Genomic DNA, 17,303 nt, shown 5'->3' with positions numbered 1-17,303 from the left:
GTGACCTCTCAGTTACTGGATATGAAAATAAATCAAATGCAATAGATTTAAATCCTCAATATCCTATCAAAGCCATATGGAGAAATGCATAAATGCCATGTGCTGACAGATCAAAGGAATTATAGCAATAGCTTCCCAATGAGTATTCAATACTATTTTGTTTTATCTGGCCTAGAAAAATTATTGCTAAGCTTAACAAAAACATCTTATGAGTAAAATGAGACCATCTGGTTTGTATATAAGACCATAAGATAAAATATTTCACGAAATTTTTAAAAACCAGATATAATTTATCAAGCCTCTTTTAGTTTGTATAGAATTACTTGCATTTTTTCCAGTCTCTTGTCAGTAATAACTAGAATTGTAAGAAGAAAGCAAGTAATTTATAGAGCAGCTTTTTCAGTTTGGTTAATCCATTACAGTACATTTAGAAGTTTGCTATAGTTTTGACAATAATCAGATAGTTAGACAAAGATTTTGTGCAAATGTACTTCTCTTTCTCTGTCATATTTTTCCCTTCATCTCTGTGTTATTTATATTCTAGACATTTACATTTTGCAATTAGTCAAGCAAGTGAAATTAACTTTGTATTTTGGACCAAGGTAAGTTTCTGAGATCTGCATCCTCCTGTAGCAGGGTGGTCTACAGTCTAAGTGTGAATTCACTGATGAATTATCTCATTTTGTTTTTCAGCACCTGCCTCCTTCTTGTATTATTTGCTATTCTTGTAATGGAAGCTTCAATAAGTTCATCTGCAGTCAACTGTTCCCTACCTCACTTTTCTCCCGAGTCACATTTTCCAGGCTGAACAGCTTTACCACATTTACTTGTTCCTTCTACGGAAGCCAGTCCACAACTTTTAACTTTGTTGCCCTTCTCCATTAACTGGAAGGTTGTTTATACATTGTTCAAACCGATAACTTTTCCAATTTCTAGAGCTTTAATAGATAGGAATAGAGAATTATTTTATATGGTGCTCACACTTGTGGTTATCTTTGATGACATAAGCACCACACACCTGGTGTCAGCAGGGAGACCTTACTTTCATTTAAGCAGTCCAAATGTGTTGTACTTTCAGTTAAACGGGAAAGGTTTTCGGTTGATTTTTTCATACCATCATGTAGTTTGGAGCATGGGGGACTTCTCTTCAAACAAGATATCCTTCTAGGTTTTGTTTTAACCTAGTGGGGAGGGGGTGGCTAGGTGATATTTTCTGCTATTGTTTTTTTGCTTGTTTTTGAGGGTTTTCCATTTTTTAGTAAAATTATTATTTTCCCTTCTTCATTCAGACTCCTCACAATTTCTACTTTGTCAATATTTGAGGGGAGAGAAATAAAAGAAAGAAAAGGAGGATTTATCTCATTAGAGGTCTCACCTCCTGAACATATAATTATTAAACCAAGACAAAATGCCACAACATTACTGCACTATTAACATGTGAGAGAAAGTTTATTACATGTCACAGATGGAGAAGTCCTTGTAATATTAGGACTGATTAGTGATATTTACTTCAGAAGATAATAAACTCTTGCAACATGAGTCGTGTTTCCTGAAAACAAAGACACTGCATTCAGTACTAACTAAATTCACTTCCTAAAAACAAAGGTATGCAAAACCATCCTACTCAGTAATCCTTGTCTATCAGAAGCTGTTCATTCTATGAGAAGTTTAAATAGTGTCTTGCTTTCTATGAAATTTGCAAAAGAACTGAATGATGTTCAATAAACTTCAGGACACGAAAAGATGGAAGGCAGGTAGCCAGGGGCTTCCCAGCAAGCACCTCACAGCTCCATGTGCACCCAGCAATGTCTTTGTAACCAACGGCTCTATTTACTGGGACAGGAGCCCAAAGGGGAGAGCACAGTGTTGTAGGCAGCCCTGAGCTGGTTCTGGAGTGGGATACTTCATGAAGAAACCCTCCATGACAGCTAGAAGCAGCTTAATTTCAAGTGTATCTTGATGCTGACTTTTTATTATTACTCTTCATAGTCTCTTAGGCTACTGTAGCCATTTAACTTAGCTCCAAGCCATTGGATAAACATTCATGCTTATGTTTCCAATGGATTAAAAGGAAAGTTGTCAGTGATTTGCAGGAGTCCTACCACTGAAATAACAGGCCAAAACCACAAGCACTTCCACATCCTCTCTTTTGTTTACAGCCTGTTGTGTTTTTGTTTGCTTGTCCTCTGTATGTTTGGTTGTTGGGCTGGGTTTTTACACAGCAGCAAGGAAGACAGGAACATTTTTTTTTAAACAGGCAAATATAGACCCACCCATGCCATAGTAACTCTGCCTGCAGTGTGACTGCAGGAAACACAACTAATGAAGGAGCTACTCTAATTTTTTACTCACAGAGCTACACCACATCCCTCACCCCATGACACAGACAAAAATGCTGTCGTCTTGGCAAAGAGAACACTTGCATTGTCATCTAAGATTTTGCCATCAACAAAGGTCTACAGAATTTCAGATCTTGAACCAGTAGAGTTACACAGGCAACACTTGGTAGAGCAGGCAGAGCCTGTACTTATGAAAGAATTAAGCTGGCAGGGAAATTCTGTGGGAAGTCTAACGCTGTAATCGCCTTTTGTCTCAGAGGCAGTATTTAAAACAGATAAGTGATTTCACTGGAACAAATCACTTGGATAAGATCTACTCATATGAGGAATGATTATTCTGGGAAGCTGCTCCTGATGTTGGGAAACAATAATTACAGAGCAGGAAACACTGACATCAGTTTTAAGACAAAAACCTAACAAATATATTGAAAAATAACTAAAAATATGTGCCAAGTTTCTGAGGTGTGAACGCTCTTTTCAAGTGGAAAGACCATGTTAAAGAGTACCAAGGTCTTCTCCTGTAGGTTTAGGAAGTGAACACTGTCAAAAATTAAAACCATGTTGTCTCATATACTATCTTCAGAAACCTTGACTCAAACAGGTAAATTTATGAGCAATTAAGCTGCTATTGAATATTACTGGTGGTTGCCTCCAGGTAAACTTTTCACAAACAGTTCTAATGTTAACACATGTATGAAGGAAAGTCTAGCCTGTTCTCCCACAGTTCTGCTGACTCAGGGCAACTAAAAACAGGGCTAACTAACCTAATAAGAACAATAACTTCAAAATAAGCATTCTGTTTGCAAACATTCCAAATTATCTCATTATCAGTTGCTTTTTCTGGGCTTTATCTTCTATCAAATACACTTTGCTCATCATTAGTATTAGGTTAGTAATGATTGAATGCAAGATGCAATTACAAATTGAAGATATTGCAGAAGAAAAGCAGCTTCCACTGCCTTTTCAAGAAGCACCATGATGTATATATGTAGAGATTCATAGATTATGAAAGTAGAACAACTATTATATAATCTAGTCTAATATTTGCAAAAGGCCAAACAATTCCTGCATGACAGCCATGACTTCTGACTGAACTGGAACACATTATTTAGAAAACAAAATCCATCCTAGAGGTAGGACAGGCCCCAAGTTAAGCAGAGTTCAAGCAAAAGAATTGCCAATGGAGTACCTCAGTCTCCATGAGCACCAGCCGGAAGCGAAATGTGACCCTCGGCAACTTATCCACCTGGCACGGCTGGAAGGAGCACTGGGTGCCAGTGACCCAGGTGGGACTCACTGAAAGGGCAAACTGCAACTAAAGCACTGGGCAGCCTGTGAGCCTGCATGCTCCCTGTCCTGATGGCTAGAGGCTTAGCCAAGCTGTCCAGTGTCCCAGCACTGAGAAGGGATATGCAGCATTTCAGGCTGAAGAAGCTCCTTCAATGGGGCTCTGGTTGCCAGCCAACAGCCTGCAGACACCATTGCAGAGAACCCACCTGGCCGTGGTGCACTGGCAGTTCAAACGTGAATGGCCTTTGCTGACCCGTGAGTAACGCTGAGGGTTGGCCATGGTCACCAGATCAAAAATGTGTAACCACTGCTCTAATGCCACTCTGTGTTTTATTGATCAATCCAGTAACTGAAGACAAAGTCAGCTCCTATATTTTTAATGTCTGTTACATATTTCTTTTTTACTTGTACATTATTGCATGGAATCATAGAATCATCAAGGTTGAAAGAGACCTTTAAGATCATTCAGTCCAACCACCAACCCAGTACTACCACTGTAACCCCTAAATCACTGAACCAGATCACCCTGCACCAGATCCAGACGTTTCTTGAACACCTCCAGGAGTCGTGAATCCACCACCTCCCTGAGCAACCTATTCCAATGCCTGACCGTCCTAACAGTGAAATTTTTTTTTTATTACCTAAGCTGAATTTCCCCTGTCTCAGCTGAAGGCCATTTCCTCTAGTACTCTCACTGCAGGCATGGCAGAAAGGACCGGCTCCCACCTCACTACAACCTCCTTTCAGGGAGTTGTAGAGAACAACAAGGTCCCTCCTGAGCCTCCACTTTTCCAGACTAAGCAAACCCAGCTCCCTCAGCTGTTCCTCACAGGACATGTTTTCTAGACCCTTCATGACCTTTGTTGCCTTTCTGTGGATGTGCTCCAGCACCTCAATGTCCTTCTTGTAGTGATGGGCCCAGAACTAAACACGGTACTTGTGTGGCCTCACCAGTGCCAAGTACAGGGGGATGATCACTGCCCTGGTCCTGCTGGCCACACTACTGGCACAGGCCAGGATGCCATTTGCCTTCTTGGCCATCTGGGCACACTGCTGGCTCATGTTCAGCCAGCTGTCAACCAGCATCCCCAAGTCCCTTTCAGCTGAACAGCTCTTGAACCACTCCTCCCCAGGCCTGTGGGGCTGCTGTGACCCAAGTGCAGGACCCAGCATTTTGCCTTGTTGAACCTCCTGCAGTTGTCCTCAGCCCATCGATCGAGTCTCTCTCTGCAGAGCCTTCCTACCCTCGAGCAGATCAACACTCCCAACACAATTTCGCATCGTCTGCAAATGTACTGAGGATACACACCTGATGTACAGCTAAAAGGATCCAACTCCAGCTTTAACACAGGACAGGGTTAATCTGCTGAAAGCAGATGAGTAATATAGCTAAACTATTGGGTGAATTTGGCCCAGTATTCAAACTCTACTTGTGCTTCTATACAAAGATGCTTTACACCTATCAATTATTTCATGTCAGATGTAGGACAGCATTTGTATAAACAGTTACTCAAAAACAGAGCTATGTTGAAGCAAAAAAAACCCCGTTTTTCCTCCTGCACAGGAGACACGTACTCTGCAATTCCCTATCTAGTACACAGAAACACCCTGAGAAGATCTCTTTTTCTACAGGGAGTGCACTGGGCTTCCACTCGCTTTTAAAGATACGATACAAACCTTCCTAGTCATGACAACATCACAGTTAAAGAAATTGGTAATATTCTCCTAGTAAAAACTGTTTCTTTAAAGCATTTCATAAATGTATTTGCAAGCAAGGAATGCAATACATAGAATGTAACGTTTTTTCCCTGGGTTTATGTGTCATTTGTGACTCCTGAAAAAATATCTGTAATTCTGTATATCTGACAAATATGTATTGCAACATGTCCATGCAGAGACTACGGCATTCCAGAACATATACCAACTGCATGTCCTCTGATGTAATGAAGGGAAATCTGAGCAGATTTTTCATGTCTATGGGCAATTTATTTTTTTTAAGTGCAGCAAAAATTGCTACATGTCCTCAAGGACAAACCCCACCTGGCATATTTTTATGGGTTTGTGCTTTTATGCAGGAGCCAACATTTATGAAAATGAGAATTTATCCAGCGCAAAACCCAAACTTGTAAAGGACCAAGAAAATATTTCGTGAAATAAAGTCATTTTGGGTTCCTTAAATGTAAGGTTATTTATATATTTATTTATGCTTAATTCCACATTGAAGTAAACAGATGGCAGACCCCCTAAGTCATAACATCACGTGAGAGAGAAACAGATGCATGGACGCTTTTTAACCACAATAACACCCCCCTAACATTAATCATTGGCTCCTATGACTAAAATTGCATATACCTTTCAGCAATATAGGAAAGATGACTATGAAGAGCTATGAAAGCTCATGGAAATAAAATACTGAAATGATTCTAGAGATTGCATCAGACCCTCTTAAAACACTGTTTGCAAATATGAAGTAAGGCATCCAGGGATGAAAATACAGGAATCCAAGGCACGCACACTTTTCTTGCAATTATTTCAGATTTTGTGTTTAAGAGTTCATTGCTTAAAAGTAGCAACAAGGAAATTCCCTAAAGGAGTCTAGTGACTCCTTAAATCATTACACAGCTCCAGTGAGTGAAAACACTAAAATGTTCTCCTCTACCGTTCAATAAAATAAAAAACTGTTTTCCAAATGTACTTGAATAATTTGAAAAAAATAATTAATGTACTGTCATTTCTTCTAAAAAAAAATTAAAAATCAAGAAAATAAACAAAATGGCTAAAGCAGCTGACACCAAAAATGATGTGAGAGCCGTCATCTTCAGTTGTACCTGAGACTCATTCTCCAAAGTACTGTAGATTCAGTGGCCCCAAGATATTGGATACCTAATTCCTATTGAACTGTAAAAGTTTGTAGCCTCTGAATCTCACAACACTGCACAAGTAAATCTCAGCTTTGGAGCAGGCACTGGGATTGGCAGGGTGAACCTCAAATGGCCCTGACACTTGCAGTGCCTTGGCAGAACATGTCTTATCTGCCATATGGGATAGGCTCTATGTCTCCAGGTAGTCTGTCCTTGCAATGATGATGAAAAAACCCCTCCATCAAACTAATTGGGTACTTCCACACAAGGTCCCAATGCCATTTCCCACAGGAAATGAGATCTGGCCACAGCTCCAGCTGGCTGGAACAGGCATCCAAGGGTAGCATGGTTGTCACATAACCCTGATCTCAGGAACAGCCCAGTATTTCGGGGATCGCGGTGCCTAGGACAGAGCAGACATGGCAGAAAGCACCTACCTGCTTCTTTATGTCATCTTAAAGATAGATTCACTTTACTTTACATTCAGGAAAACTGCTGCTTAATTGCTGCCTGGCCTTCTATCCACCAATGTCCCCACCAGCACAAGCCAAAACGACTACCTACCTGTCTACTCACTCTCCTCCCCTGTAGTTCACCCCAGCTAATTCAGGTGGTTTTCTGCTTATCTGGTTTCTTAAAGTAGGTACTGTCATGGAAATAAATGTTTCATTGCCCTGCATTCCCTTAACTGACCTAACCCTGAGAATTTCAGCCAGTTTTCAAAATAAGACACTGGTTCTCAGGTCCCAGTAGTACTTTCCCAGATGCTTCCACTGAAGCCAGTGTTGTATGAGAGAGATGATTCACAAGAAGCTCTCAATGTGTTCGAGGGAAAGATGAGACCAAGCAGTAGGTTTTGGAGTTTGTTTTCAAGTAAGTTTCAATGTGTATTCAGTTTTGCTTTATCTGCAACACTGTCCCTCCAAATTGCCATTGTTTCCTATTAAGGAAGATACCTGGAACTGTCTTCCTGAACAAAGTGGGTTGAAATGTCTGTTTCTTTAAAACAAGGATTGGCAATTCTGAGGTACACACCAATCCTGCAAGGAGCTGCCACATGTGGGACTAAAGTCAAACGCTTGATTCCAGGGGACATAAATAAATTATAAAAAAAAAAAGTAGATCGCTTTACAAGGTTTTGTATTTTCTCTTTGGTATTTCCTCCTAAGGTATCTCTTAGTTAAACTAAGAGCTTGCCTTACTTGGGGACCTTTTTAGTACTGATGCACACAGGCAAACCCTATGGCCAGGATTCCCAGGCTGAGGTCCACAGCCCTGCAGTGCTCTGCAGCTTCCTGAAGCTTATCCAGGGGCAACTGCCATAGCTTGAATGTGTGGCACGATATGACCAGTGGTCATGTTTATCCCATTTAAAACAGTGACCAAACCATGGGTATCCCAGGCTTAAAAATATGAATGGGACAGCAGCAGATGAGAAAGTGGCCTAACCCAGGAGTTTGGTCCAGATGAGAAAGGGATAAATGCAAACCAACACAAACCAGCACTGGAGAGACACTATTTGTGAGGGTTTTTTTCTTGACTACAAAACTGTTAAAATCACCAGTATGGATAAAACCCACGAGCCTGATTAGTTTGTTTCTCTGTTGTGCATTGAGACAAAGGTCCATGTGCCACTCGGAGAGACAATTTCCTGGCATTAAGATACATGAAAGTTGATAACATAAAGCAGGCAAAAATTAAGTCAGACATGGACCAGGGGAATTGACTGAAACACAAATGCTCATTAATGCTCCAGCTGGTTAAGAAAACCCAAAAAGAGAGTCTTGGGAAAAACTTAATGGCAATTTATATCACAACAGTACTAGGCACTGGAAAACATCAGGTTTCAACACACATTGAAACTTATCTGAGAACTGCCTTCAGTGTCCTGTTTTCCCCCTCTTTGATGGATACCCCTTTGAAGGGGTTTTCTTTAGTCCTGATGTAACTTACTGCCAAGCTAGCAGACTCCATACCCTAAAATCAGAGGATCTAATGGCAAATATTCCTTAAAAATATTCAGTTTTAAGGCTTTAAATAAATAATTCCTGGTTTAATGAAAAGGATGGCAACTGTTTCACAATAGAACCAACCCCCTTTCCACCTTCTAAAATTTTATGTGATTCTGAGGCTACATTTCTCAAGAAAAATTGCTTCCTAAAACTTAGCCTATATTAAGAACCTCAGACACATAAGAACCAACAAACAGCATTAAAAAGTAATCTGAAAGTATCACAGACTTTACTTGCCACCAGTTATATATTTTGAGATACCAAAGCCATCCTGAGGTACCATCATGAGGTCCAAGATAATAACACAATACTAAAATGTTAACTGAGACACTCTCTTTTCTTTACATTGATGAAGCAGGTGATGAGGTTACTGGCCCACCACTGTATATGGTGCCTTCAAAGAATGGGATCAGACACAGTACTGAAGATCTTAAAAAAGATCTGTCAGGAACTTGATATTCACATTATTAGATCACCTGTCAAGGGGTGATCACTTTAACTCTTCAGGACACCAGCCCTGAATTCTTCTCCCTTACGACATGACTTGACTACACTTGCTTGTCTCACTCCCTATGCCCTAATGAGGTCAATGTACTGCATTTATACTTCACCAGACAACTTTTTTTCAGCCTGAAGATAACACAGATCAGATGACTGGCAAGATACCACTTCATATGGACATACTTCCCACAAATTTTTACTCAAAATGTTTCCACTGTCCATTATTGGTACTCAGGAAGATCTAAAACATCATAATGAATTCCTGTTTTATTCATGTACTCTAGCTGTCACCTTAATTTCCACAGAAATTATACTGGAATGCATGATACTGTAAATACTGGCATCATGTTGTCAGTTCTTTCTTTAAAATCTTTTAAAATGTCAGACTACACAGAGTAATATATTCAAACAGGTTGTTATATCTGAGCTTTTGACAGAGAAATCTTAGACAGCCTGTATGAACACACTGCAGTAACTACACCTGAGCTAACTTTCCCTATTAAAACAGCTCCAAAAGCCTTCTATGAACAAATTAACAGACTTCTTTAAAGCTGAATCTAATTATAACATGAACAAGAAGAAAACATTAATTTAGGTCAGCTCCAATGACTGTTGCTATTTCTTGTCATATCAGAACAATGTCTCAACTATAGTGTTGAATTTAATTACTGAAGTTTGATGTCTAAATAGGTTTTAATTAGGACTGTGACTGAAATCTGGTGTTAAATGATCTCATTTCCAGTACTAAACTGTTACATACATCATGCATTTTCACACCTTGACACTGACTCTGCAATTCTGTATGTGCATTTATGTATTGTTATTATTAACTTTCTACCACGCTGGGGAAAGGAGCGAGCTTTCCTGACGGGCATAATAAAAGGTTTAACTAAGAAGCAAAGAAATATTCCAATTATTTTAAAAGAGCACACAAAAAAAAGGACAGCTCTTGGAACCTGAACTCTTGGCGTAAGCAGCCTTGTAAAGTTGCCTGCACGGTCTGAGGGAGCCTTTAACCGAAGAGCATCACAGGAGTTTATTTAAAGTCTCACTCTCGCGGCCCTCCCTCTTCCTCCCGTCACCCCAAAACCGCGGCTCTCCAAGACTCTCTTTCTCACACATCCGGAATCGAACGGGAAACTCCTCACCGGGCTCTGAAGTTCAGAAAAGTGGGATTTGGCATTCACGGGCGAACCGGCCGAGAGCCGGGGGCTGGGCGGTGCCGGGGAACCTGGGGAATGCCATTCCCGGCGGGATGCGCCCAGGAGAGGCCGGGACCAGCCATCGCTCCCCGCCGCCGGCTCCTCGGAGCGCGGGCCGCTCCTCGGCATTCATCCCTGAAGACAGGCAGCTTTTGAGACCGTACCACGGCTTCAGCACCGCACGGCTCCCGCCCCTCCCGCCCCCGCACACATGCGGCACCGCGCCGGTGCCCGGGCGCGCCCCGACCCGCCGGGAGCGCGGGGGATCCAGGCTTTTAACGGGCGGACGAGAATCCCGCCCGGCTGTCACCGCACAGCCCGAGCCCCCGCCGGGCACAGCCCACCCGGGCCGCCCCCGCGTCCTTCCCCCGCCGCGCCGCACAAAACGACCCGCCGGGCCCGGCCCCGCGGCCCCGCAGCGCCCAGGGCGGCTCGGGCGGGCGGGCCGCGGATGGGGCCGACTCACCAGGCGCGGCTGCGGGCAGGTGTGCTCCAGCTCCTCCATGGCCTCGGAGGGGGATCCCGGGGCGCCGGCTCCTGACTCAGCACCGGCCGCGCGCACTGGCATGGCCGCCGCCCGGGCCCGCCCGGCGCGGGGGGTCTCCCCGGGAGCCGCCCGGGGGCTCGGCCGCGCGCGTCGCCACGGCAACCGCCCGGCCCCGCCCCCGTCCGCGAGCTGCGGGGGGCGGTGCCGGTTTATTTGCATGCGGCCTCCTGATTGGCTGCTGCGCCGCCGCGCCACCGCGCGCGGCCCACGGCGGCCCCGCGGGCGGGACCCGCCCCCAGAGCCCCCAGAGCCCCCAGAGCCCTCAGAGCCCTCAGAGCCCCCCGAGCCCTCAGAGCCCCCTGAACCCCTAGAGCCCCCAGAGCCCCCAGAGCCCCCAGAGTCCCCAGAGCCCTCAGAACCCCCAGAGTCCTCAGAGCCCTCAGAGCCCCCAGAGTCCCCAGAGCCCTCAGAGCCCCCAGAGCCCTCAGAGCCGGGGCGGGTCCTGGGGAAGGGGGTTCCCAGAGAACATGGGAGGGGGTTGCGTCCGGGTAGTGCCTGAATATCGCCAGTGAGGGGGACTCCACACCCTCTCTGGGCAATCTGTTCCAGTGCACAGTCACCTGCATAGCAAAGAAGTTCTTCCTCATCTTCAGGTGGAACTTCCTGTGCATCAGTTTCTGCCCGTTCCTCTTGTCCTATTGCTCGGCACCACCGAGAAGAGCCTGACTCCATCCTCTTGGCACCCTCCCTTCAGTTACTTATACACGTTGATGAAGTCCCCTTCAGTCGTCTCTTCTCGAGGCTGAACAGGCCCAGCTCCCTCAGCCTTTCCTCGTAAGAGAGATGCTCCAGTCCCTTTTTCATCTTTGTCACTCTGTGCTGGACCCGCTCCAGGAGCTCCATGTTCTCTTGTTCTGAGGAGCTCGGAACTGGACACAACACTCCAGACACGCCTCAGTGGGGCTGAGTAGAGGGGCAGGATCACTTCCCTCGACCTGCTGACACTGGTCTTCCTAATGCATCCCAGGATTTTGTTGGCCTTCGAGGCCACGAGGACACGCAGATGGCTCAGCCCCCGAGTCATGTCCTGCCCTCCCAAGCACCAGCAGCACTGAAACCATGTGGGCTGAAGTGAGATTACCAGCCCTCTTACTCTTAAACGGCATGAGAATACAACCAAGATAATATAAAGCCAAAACCTTTTAGATCAGAGTCTCCGTTGGCTATTGTTAACCTTGATAGATTCAATAAAGGGGATTCCAGTAGTACTGAGCTGCAGTGGGCACTCTGAGTTTTGTTTTTAAAAATCAGACTTCATCAAGGGACACGAGCATCTAAGTTACAAGAGAATTGTGCCTCAGGGTCTTTCCCTAGGACTTGAGAGCTTAATTTCAAATGTCTTTGGCAAATCTTCAAAGGAGACCAAGTGCAATACAAAAAGAAATGTATAAACTATGTGAAAGGGAAATGGGTAGGTAGGTGAATAAGAGGAGATAAGAAAGTAAGTAGAAAGAAAAGAGAACGTGAAAAGAAAGAATGAGACAGCAGTCAAGAAAAAAGGAAAGTACATATCAAAGAGGTGACTGAGCAAGGAAAACAGGGAGCCAACTAAGTGAATCTCATAGCTGAATCTTTTCCCTATAACTAAGTTCCTTTACCAGTAATTTTGCAAGGAATATTCACACATTATGGAAAGAATACTCAAGGGAAATGATTAAACCATGATTAATGCAGCACTTGGCCTGAAATTTGTAGCTCATTTTCTTAGGAAAAGTATTTGCAGGAGTGTTATGCTGTTAGAAAAATATTTGGACAGCACAGATGAGCAGTGTTAGGTCTGGAGCAGCCAGAGGTAGCAGGCAGACCCTTTATAGACCCAGCCACATATGCCAGCTCTTCAGAGACTGGTGCTGGTGTGCTGAAGGAGTAGTACCAGGTATGGATGTATCCAGGGTCAGGGTCCAGCCCTCTCTGACCAGGCAGGTGCATGGGAATAGAGATGAAAGGGAAATGGATTCTCTCGCAGCTGGATGATTGCCAATAAACTGGAAATGTAAATCCCTTGCCTTCTATTTCTTTTGAGTACAAAAGGGCGAATTTCATCTTTGCTTTCATGCTGAGAGTTTGCTATTGACTCCAGCTGCATTTTGATTCATCTTTTATAGAGAAAAGTTTTCCCATATACATGTAACATTATAGAATGATGTCTCTCTTGCAGTAGTGTTATCACCTGTCTAAGTTGGGCCAGAATTTCAGAGTGGACATGGAATGCTTTTCATGCTGCTTATTTCATTTCCACCTCTGGAAAATACTTTATAGATTTGTTCTTCTCTTTGAAGAGCATGATAGAGAAATGTTGTGTACATCATTAAGAGAGAGAGAGAAAGCTGAACTAATGGTAGGGGGAAGGTGGTAGGGTCTGTCATGTCTGTCCAGATGGAATATGTCTGATGATCTTAGCCATTGTATTGGGTATCTTGAATAAGTTATCCTAACCTGCACCTTCTATTAGCTGTTGGGGCAAAAAGAGCTTTCAAAAGGCTGGAATGTGTCTTCTTTACTCTCTAAAATAAATAAATACAAATTAGGTTTGATTGGAAAGACTGGGCAGATGGTCTTCTGTGAATCTTTACAAGTCAGCCAGCTTTTAAAAGAACAGTGGAGCAAGAGTCACGGGTGGGAAGGTTCATGCATCTAATTTCTTTTCTGCAACCAGTATTCCGTGCCAGGCTGAACATAGTCTCCTGGCACCCTCCTGCCATTTATTCACAAGTAACAGGACACATAGTCACTGCCTTTAATGACTGAGCTCTTGGCAACAGCTGCTTGGGTTGAAGAGACATTTGATGCATAAAAGTCCTGTCCCAGGGTGTATAAATTAACATTACATGCAAACAAAACAAGAAACTATGATCCCAATCCTCCTAACACTCATTTCAAGGTTTGAATTGAATAGACAGCAAACAGGGAAAAATCTCAGCTGTTAGGAAGGTTTCATCTGATACATGGTGGGGTTTTTTCTATGCAGAATTTCAGTTCTCAAACTGGAACAATTAATTCTCAAAACATGAAAAATATAAAAAAAATATGTCTAGGTATTCCATTTAAATCCTCTCCTTTCTCAAAATGAAAGTATGATCCCTCTCTGAGCTTCATGGGCAGCTGAACATCATAGAGGCAAATACTCTGTGTAGAATCTTCTTTATCTTCAAGCCCTAATTTTTAAATATCTCCCTCCCTTTTTTTTCTCTTTTTATTTATTTCATATTTTTAAAATCTTCTAGTGTAGGAGCACTGATCAGTGCCCACAGCTGTAATTAATTAAATTTTAGTTCCTTGTAGAGACCAACACCTATATAGCCTCTCTCACACTTTTTCCATACTACACGTTAAACTGACTCTAGCAGACTAGCTCTGAATGAATGTGAACTAATGTGTCCACTTCCCTCCAACCTTTTTTTCACCCCTATATTGCATAGATTAAGATAAGCAAGAAGCTTACTTCATCAAATTTACTATATCCATGTTCATAGCTGAACATGGTATAATAAGTGTACTCTAATTGCATGCTTATCTTAAGGCAAAAGCTCTAGAAGTAGCAACCTATACTTGGAAATGGTGAATAAACTCATTAAAGAGCTCAAACTGCTTGAGCAGGGAAATAATATGCATTTCACAACTACCTAACAAGGAGTGCTCTCTGCTCCTTCTGATGGCAAAGCAGCAACACAGCCTGAGATCTGCAGCAGAGGGCAAAGACATATTGAAGCCACTTGCTAACAAGGTATTTTGTCTTAGTTGCTCATAGATGTTCAATGATCTTACTACTACATTAAAGTCTGTAAATACTGAACAGTCTAAATCTGTAAAAACTGTCCAAGCTAAGGACTTTGCTTTTTTAAAGCAAAGATACTCTGCCCTTTGTGAAATCAGGGACTGGAACGCATTGCAGCCCTTGGAGAATATCATCAAGTGTCTGAAGTGCCTCAGTGGATCTCAAGCACCAATTAGCACAGCAGAAGTTGTATTCAAAATGGTCTTCACCTGAGAGAGGCTGCAAAAGTCTTCTGACCTGTAACTGAGTCATAATGAAGAGAAACAAACCCTCATGTAATATCTGTTCAAAAGTCATCAGGAACTATGGAAAACCAGAGACTGGTATGGTTTAAATAGTGTTTGACTTCAAAACCAAACATTTGCAGAAAACATAATAGAATAAATTATTGAATATTTAACAGATGAACTGAATTTTGCTTCAATGTATATATTTTGGATCCTGAAGGTTTTAACTGCAAGATTTTATTATAAGGTCAACTGCAAGACTATAAGGTGAAGGGATGGTTTATGTCTGAAGCAGATTACTTAAAATACTATGTTTCTATGTATGTATCTATGTATGCATGAATCTGTGTATGTATGTATCCATGTGTCTATCAACCTATGTCATGCTAATTCTAGACATGCTAGAATTAATAGTCAAAAAGAGCAGATAAAGATACCTTATTGCTGAGATGATCAGTTAATTAAATCACATATTTTTAGACTGAGATTAAAACCCCACAATAGTAGATATTTTTTTCCCACTTGTGTAGATCGGGAAAGAAGAAAGAGAATGAAAGGTATGAAATAAAATACACCCCATAGGTTTTCATGACCTCCAGCATCAGTTGCTTTGCTGCTTCCAGGTAATGCTGTCTAATTTTTAAGTTGCAGCTCATCAGTCAAGTGGAACTGATACTGCTAAAAAACTATCAGCTTTTTGCCATAATAAATAAAAAATTTACTATTTATGAAAGAGTCCTATAAAATTATATACAGATTCAACCCAGGAAGTTTTTATATATGAAATGACAGTCCATAAATTATGAAAAGTAAAAACATGGGATTTGGCACAACACGATCTTATATCTGGTTCTTTCCATAATTCCATAGTAGTGATGTGATGTTTAAGAAAATCTATCTTCTCAGGATACCTGTATAGAATCAAATTAGTCCATTTTTATGTAAGAGATAACTAAAAATGTCATGTTAATTCTGGTACAGTTTATATGTCAATCATCTGAACTCCACAAATTCTTGAAATTAGTGGCTTTTGGTGATGCCATTCATCTGTGCTTTACAGCACTGTTTTGAATAAGTGTGGTTATGCACTTTGGGGTAGGTTCTTTGTGTTCTCGCTCTTTCATGAACTGCTTTTATAAGCACTTTTGAAGAAAATGGTGAGAAATTATGTTTGGGTTTGACCAAGAGGGTATCTGTCTTTATTTTATTCTTCCAGAGTAGAGAAATGGTCACTTAGTTTGGGAAATGTTAAGTTTTATTAGTTTCTTATTAGATTGTCCTTGCTAGTTTTAACAATCAAGCTTTTCATTATTGGGTAATTGTTGTTATGGAAAGATGAGGGATATCTGGCAATGGGACTTTCCTGATGGATGCTCAGAGGTTGGGAAGCTCTTGGATTAGCTAACTCTTGGATTAGCTAACCTCTGTTGGTTATTCCCTTCCCAGAACCCAAACTATCTAATCAATCCATTCTTAACACTGTTCACTCTTATCAGAAAGTTCTTCTGAATGTCTGACCTGAACCTCCAGTACTGCAAACTACTGCCCTTGCTTGCTTTTTCTGCTGGACACAGAGAACAGATGTAGTCTCCTCTGCTTTTTGTATGACTAGTGTGGTTAAAATTTTGAAAGAATAGTTTAAGGATTTGGAGTAGAGAGCTGACATTCAGCAGGCAGGTTGGTATTTTTGTCACATCTCTCATGACTTTTCCAGACTAAACTGCCCCAGTTGCAATTTCTCATAGGTCATATGCTACAGATCTTCTCATTATCCTTCCTGTTCTATTTTGGGTTCTCTGTAAATTTCTTGCAGAGTGGTTCCAACACAGGACTACATCTGCAACTTTACTGCTGTCAGGAAATATAATGCTGAATATTACAGATCTCTCTAGTGTATATATCTCAGTATAAACTTTGTCTAAATGATTCATGTTCTCTGCCCTCCTTCCTATTGTCACAGATGAAACACAATTTAAGAAAAATCTCTTCCCTATTTACATTTAAACTATGTTGTTATCCTTCCTATCTCTTTTTCCATTTCTGGCTTTCCAGATACACACTCCAATCCCCTTAAATCCACACCAAGCTAAGACTGCCTTTCTTGCACATATTTGTATTGCATTCACTTCTATCCATTTTCAATCTATCTGGTGCCTTCCCTTTCCGCCAGCTCAATTTCAAATTTTTGGACTCATCATCAGTATTCTGTCACACTATCTTTTCCAGTATTACAAGTCTCCAATACTTTTTTCTCTTCACACTTCTTGTCAACCTTTATCTTTCCATTTGTCAATTTTTCATGCAAGTGCCTTCACATCTCTTTCCTCATATTATTACAAATGCAAACCTGCCAAATAAAACATAAAAAGATCATACTGTAAACCACATTCGAGTGATTGCTGGGGTTTCCTGTTTAATATTTTAGGTACCAGAAACTTAATAACTGGAGGATTTTATTATCTGGGTAAAGACACACACTTTATTTAAAATAAAACACCTACTTATGCACGGTAAAATGATTACCTGCTAGCTAGTTTAGCTTTTACCAG

The 17,303-nt window shown here is 41.9% G+C and overlaps 1 protein-coding gene across 3 annotated transcripts in view; it reads right to left on the bottom strand.

The window, feature by feature from the left end:
• PCYT1B (phosphate cytidylyltransferase 1B, choline) overlaps positions 1-17,303 on the bottom strand; it is a 39,998-nt gene that overhangs the window by 20,287 nt on the left and 2,408 nt on the right. The window contains exon 1 of one of the 3 annotated variants that reach the window (XM_051795100.1): positions 10,672-10,821. The exons of 1 other annotated variant lie outside the window; for it this stretch is intronic. In XM_051795100.1, the coding sequence (XP_051651060.1) occupies positions 10,672-10,773 (102 nt within the window). In that variant the 5' untranslated portion in view covers positions 10,774-10,821. Of the gene's footprint in view, positions 1-10,671; positions 10,822-17,303 lie in introns of those variants that run through there. One more of the 3 variants, XM_051795098.1, reaches the window with a different exon arrangement.

The sequence above is a fragment of the Manacus candei genome, unplaced genomic scaffold (genome assembly GCF_025592945.1).
Source record: "Manacus candei isolate 608988 ecotype Guabito, Panama unplaced genomic scaffold, ASM2559294v1 h1tg000041l, whole genome shotgun sequence".
Lineage (NCBI taxonomy): Eukaryota > Metazoa > Chordata > Aves > Passeriformes > Pipridae > Manacus > Manacus candei.
This window is presented reverse-complemented; position numbering and strand designations above follow the sequence as displayed.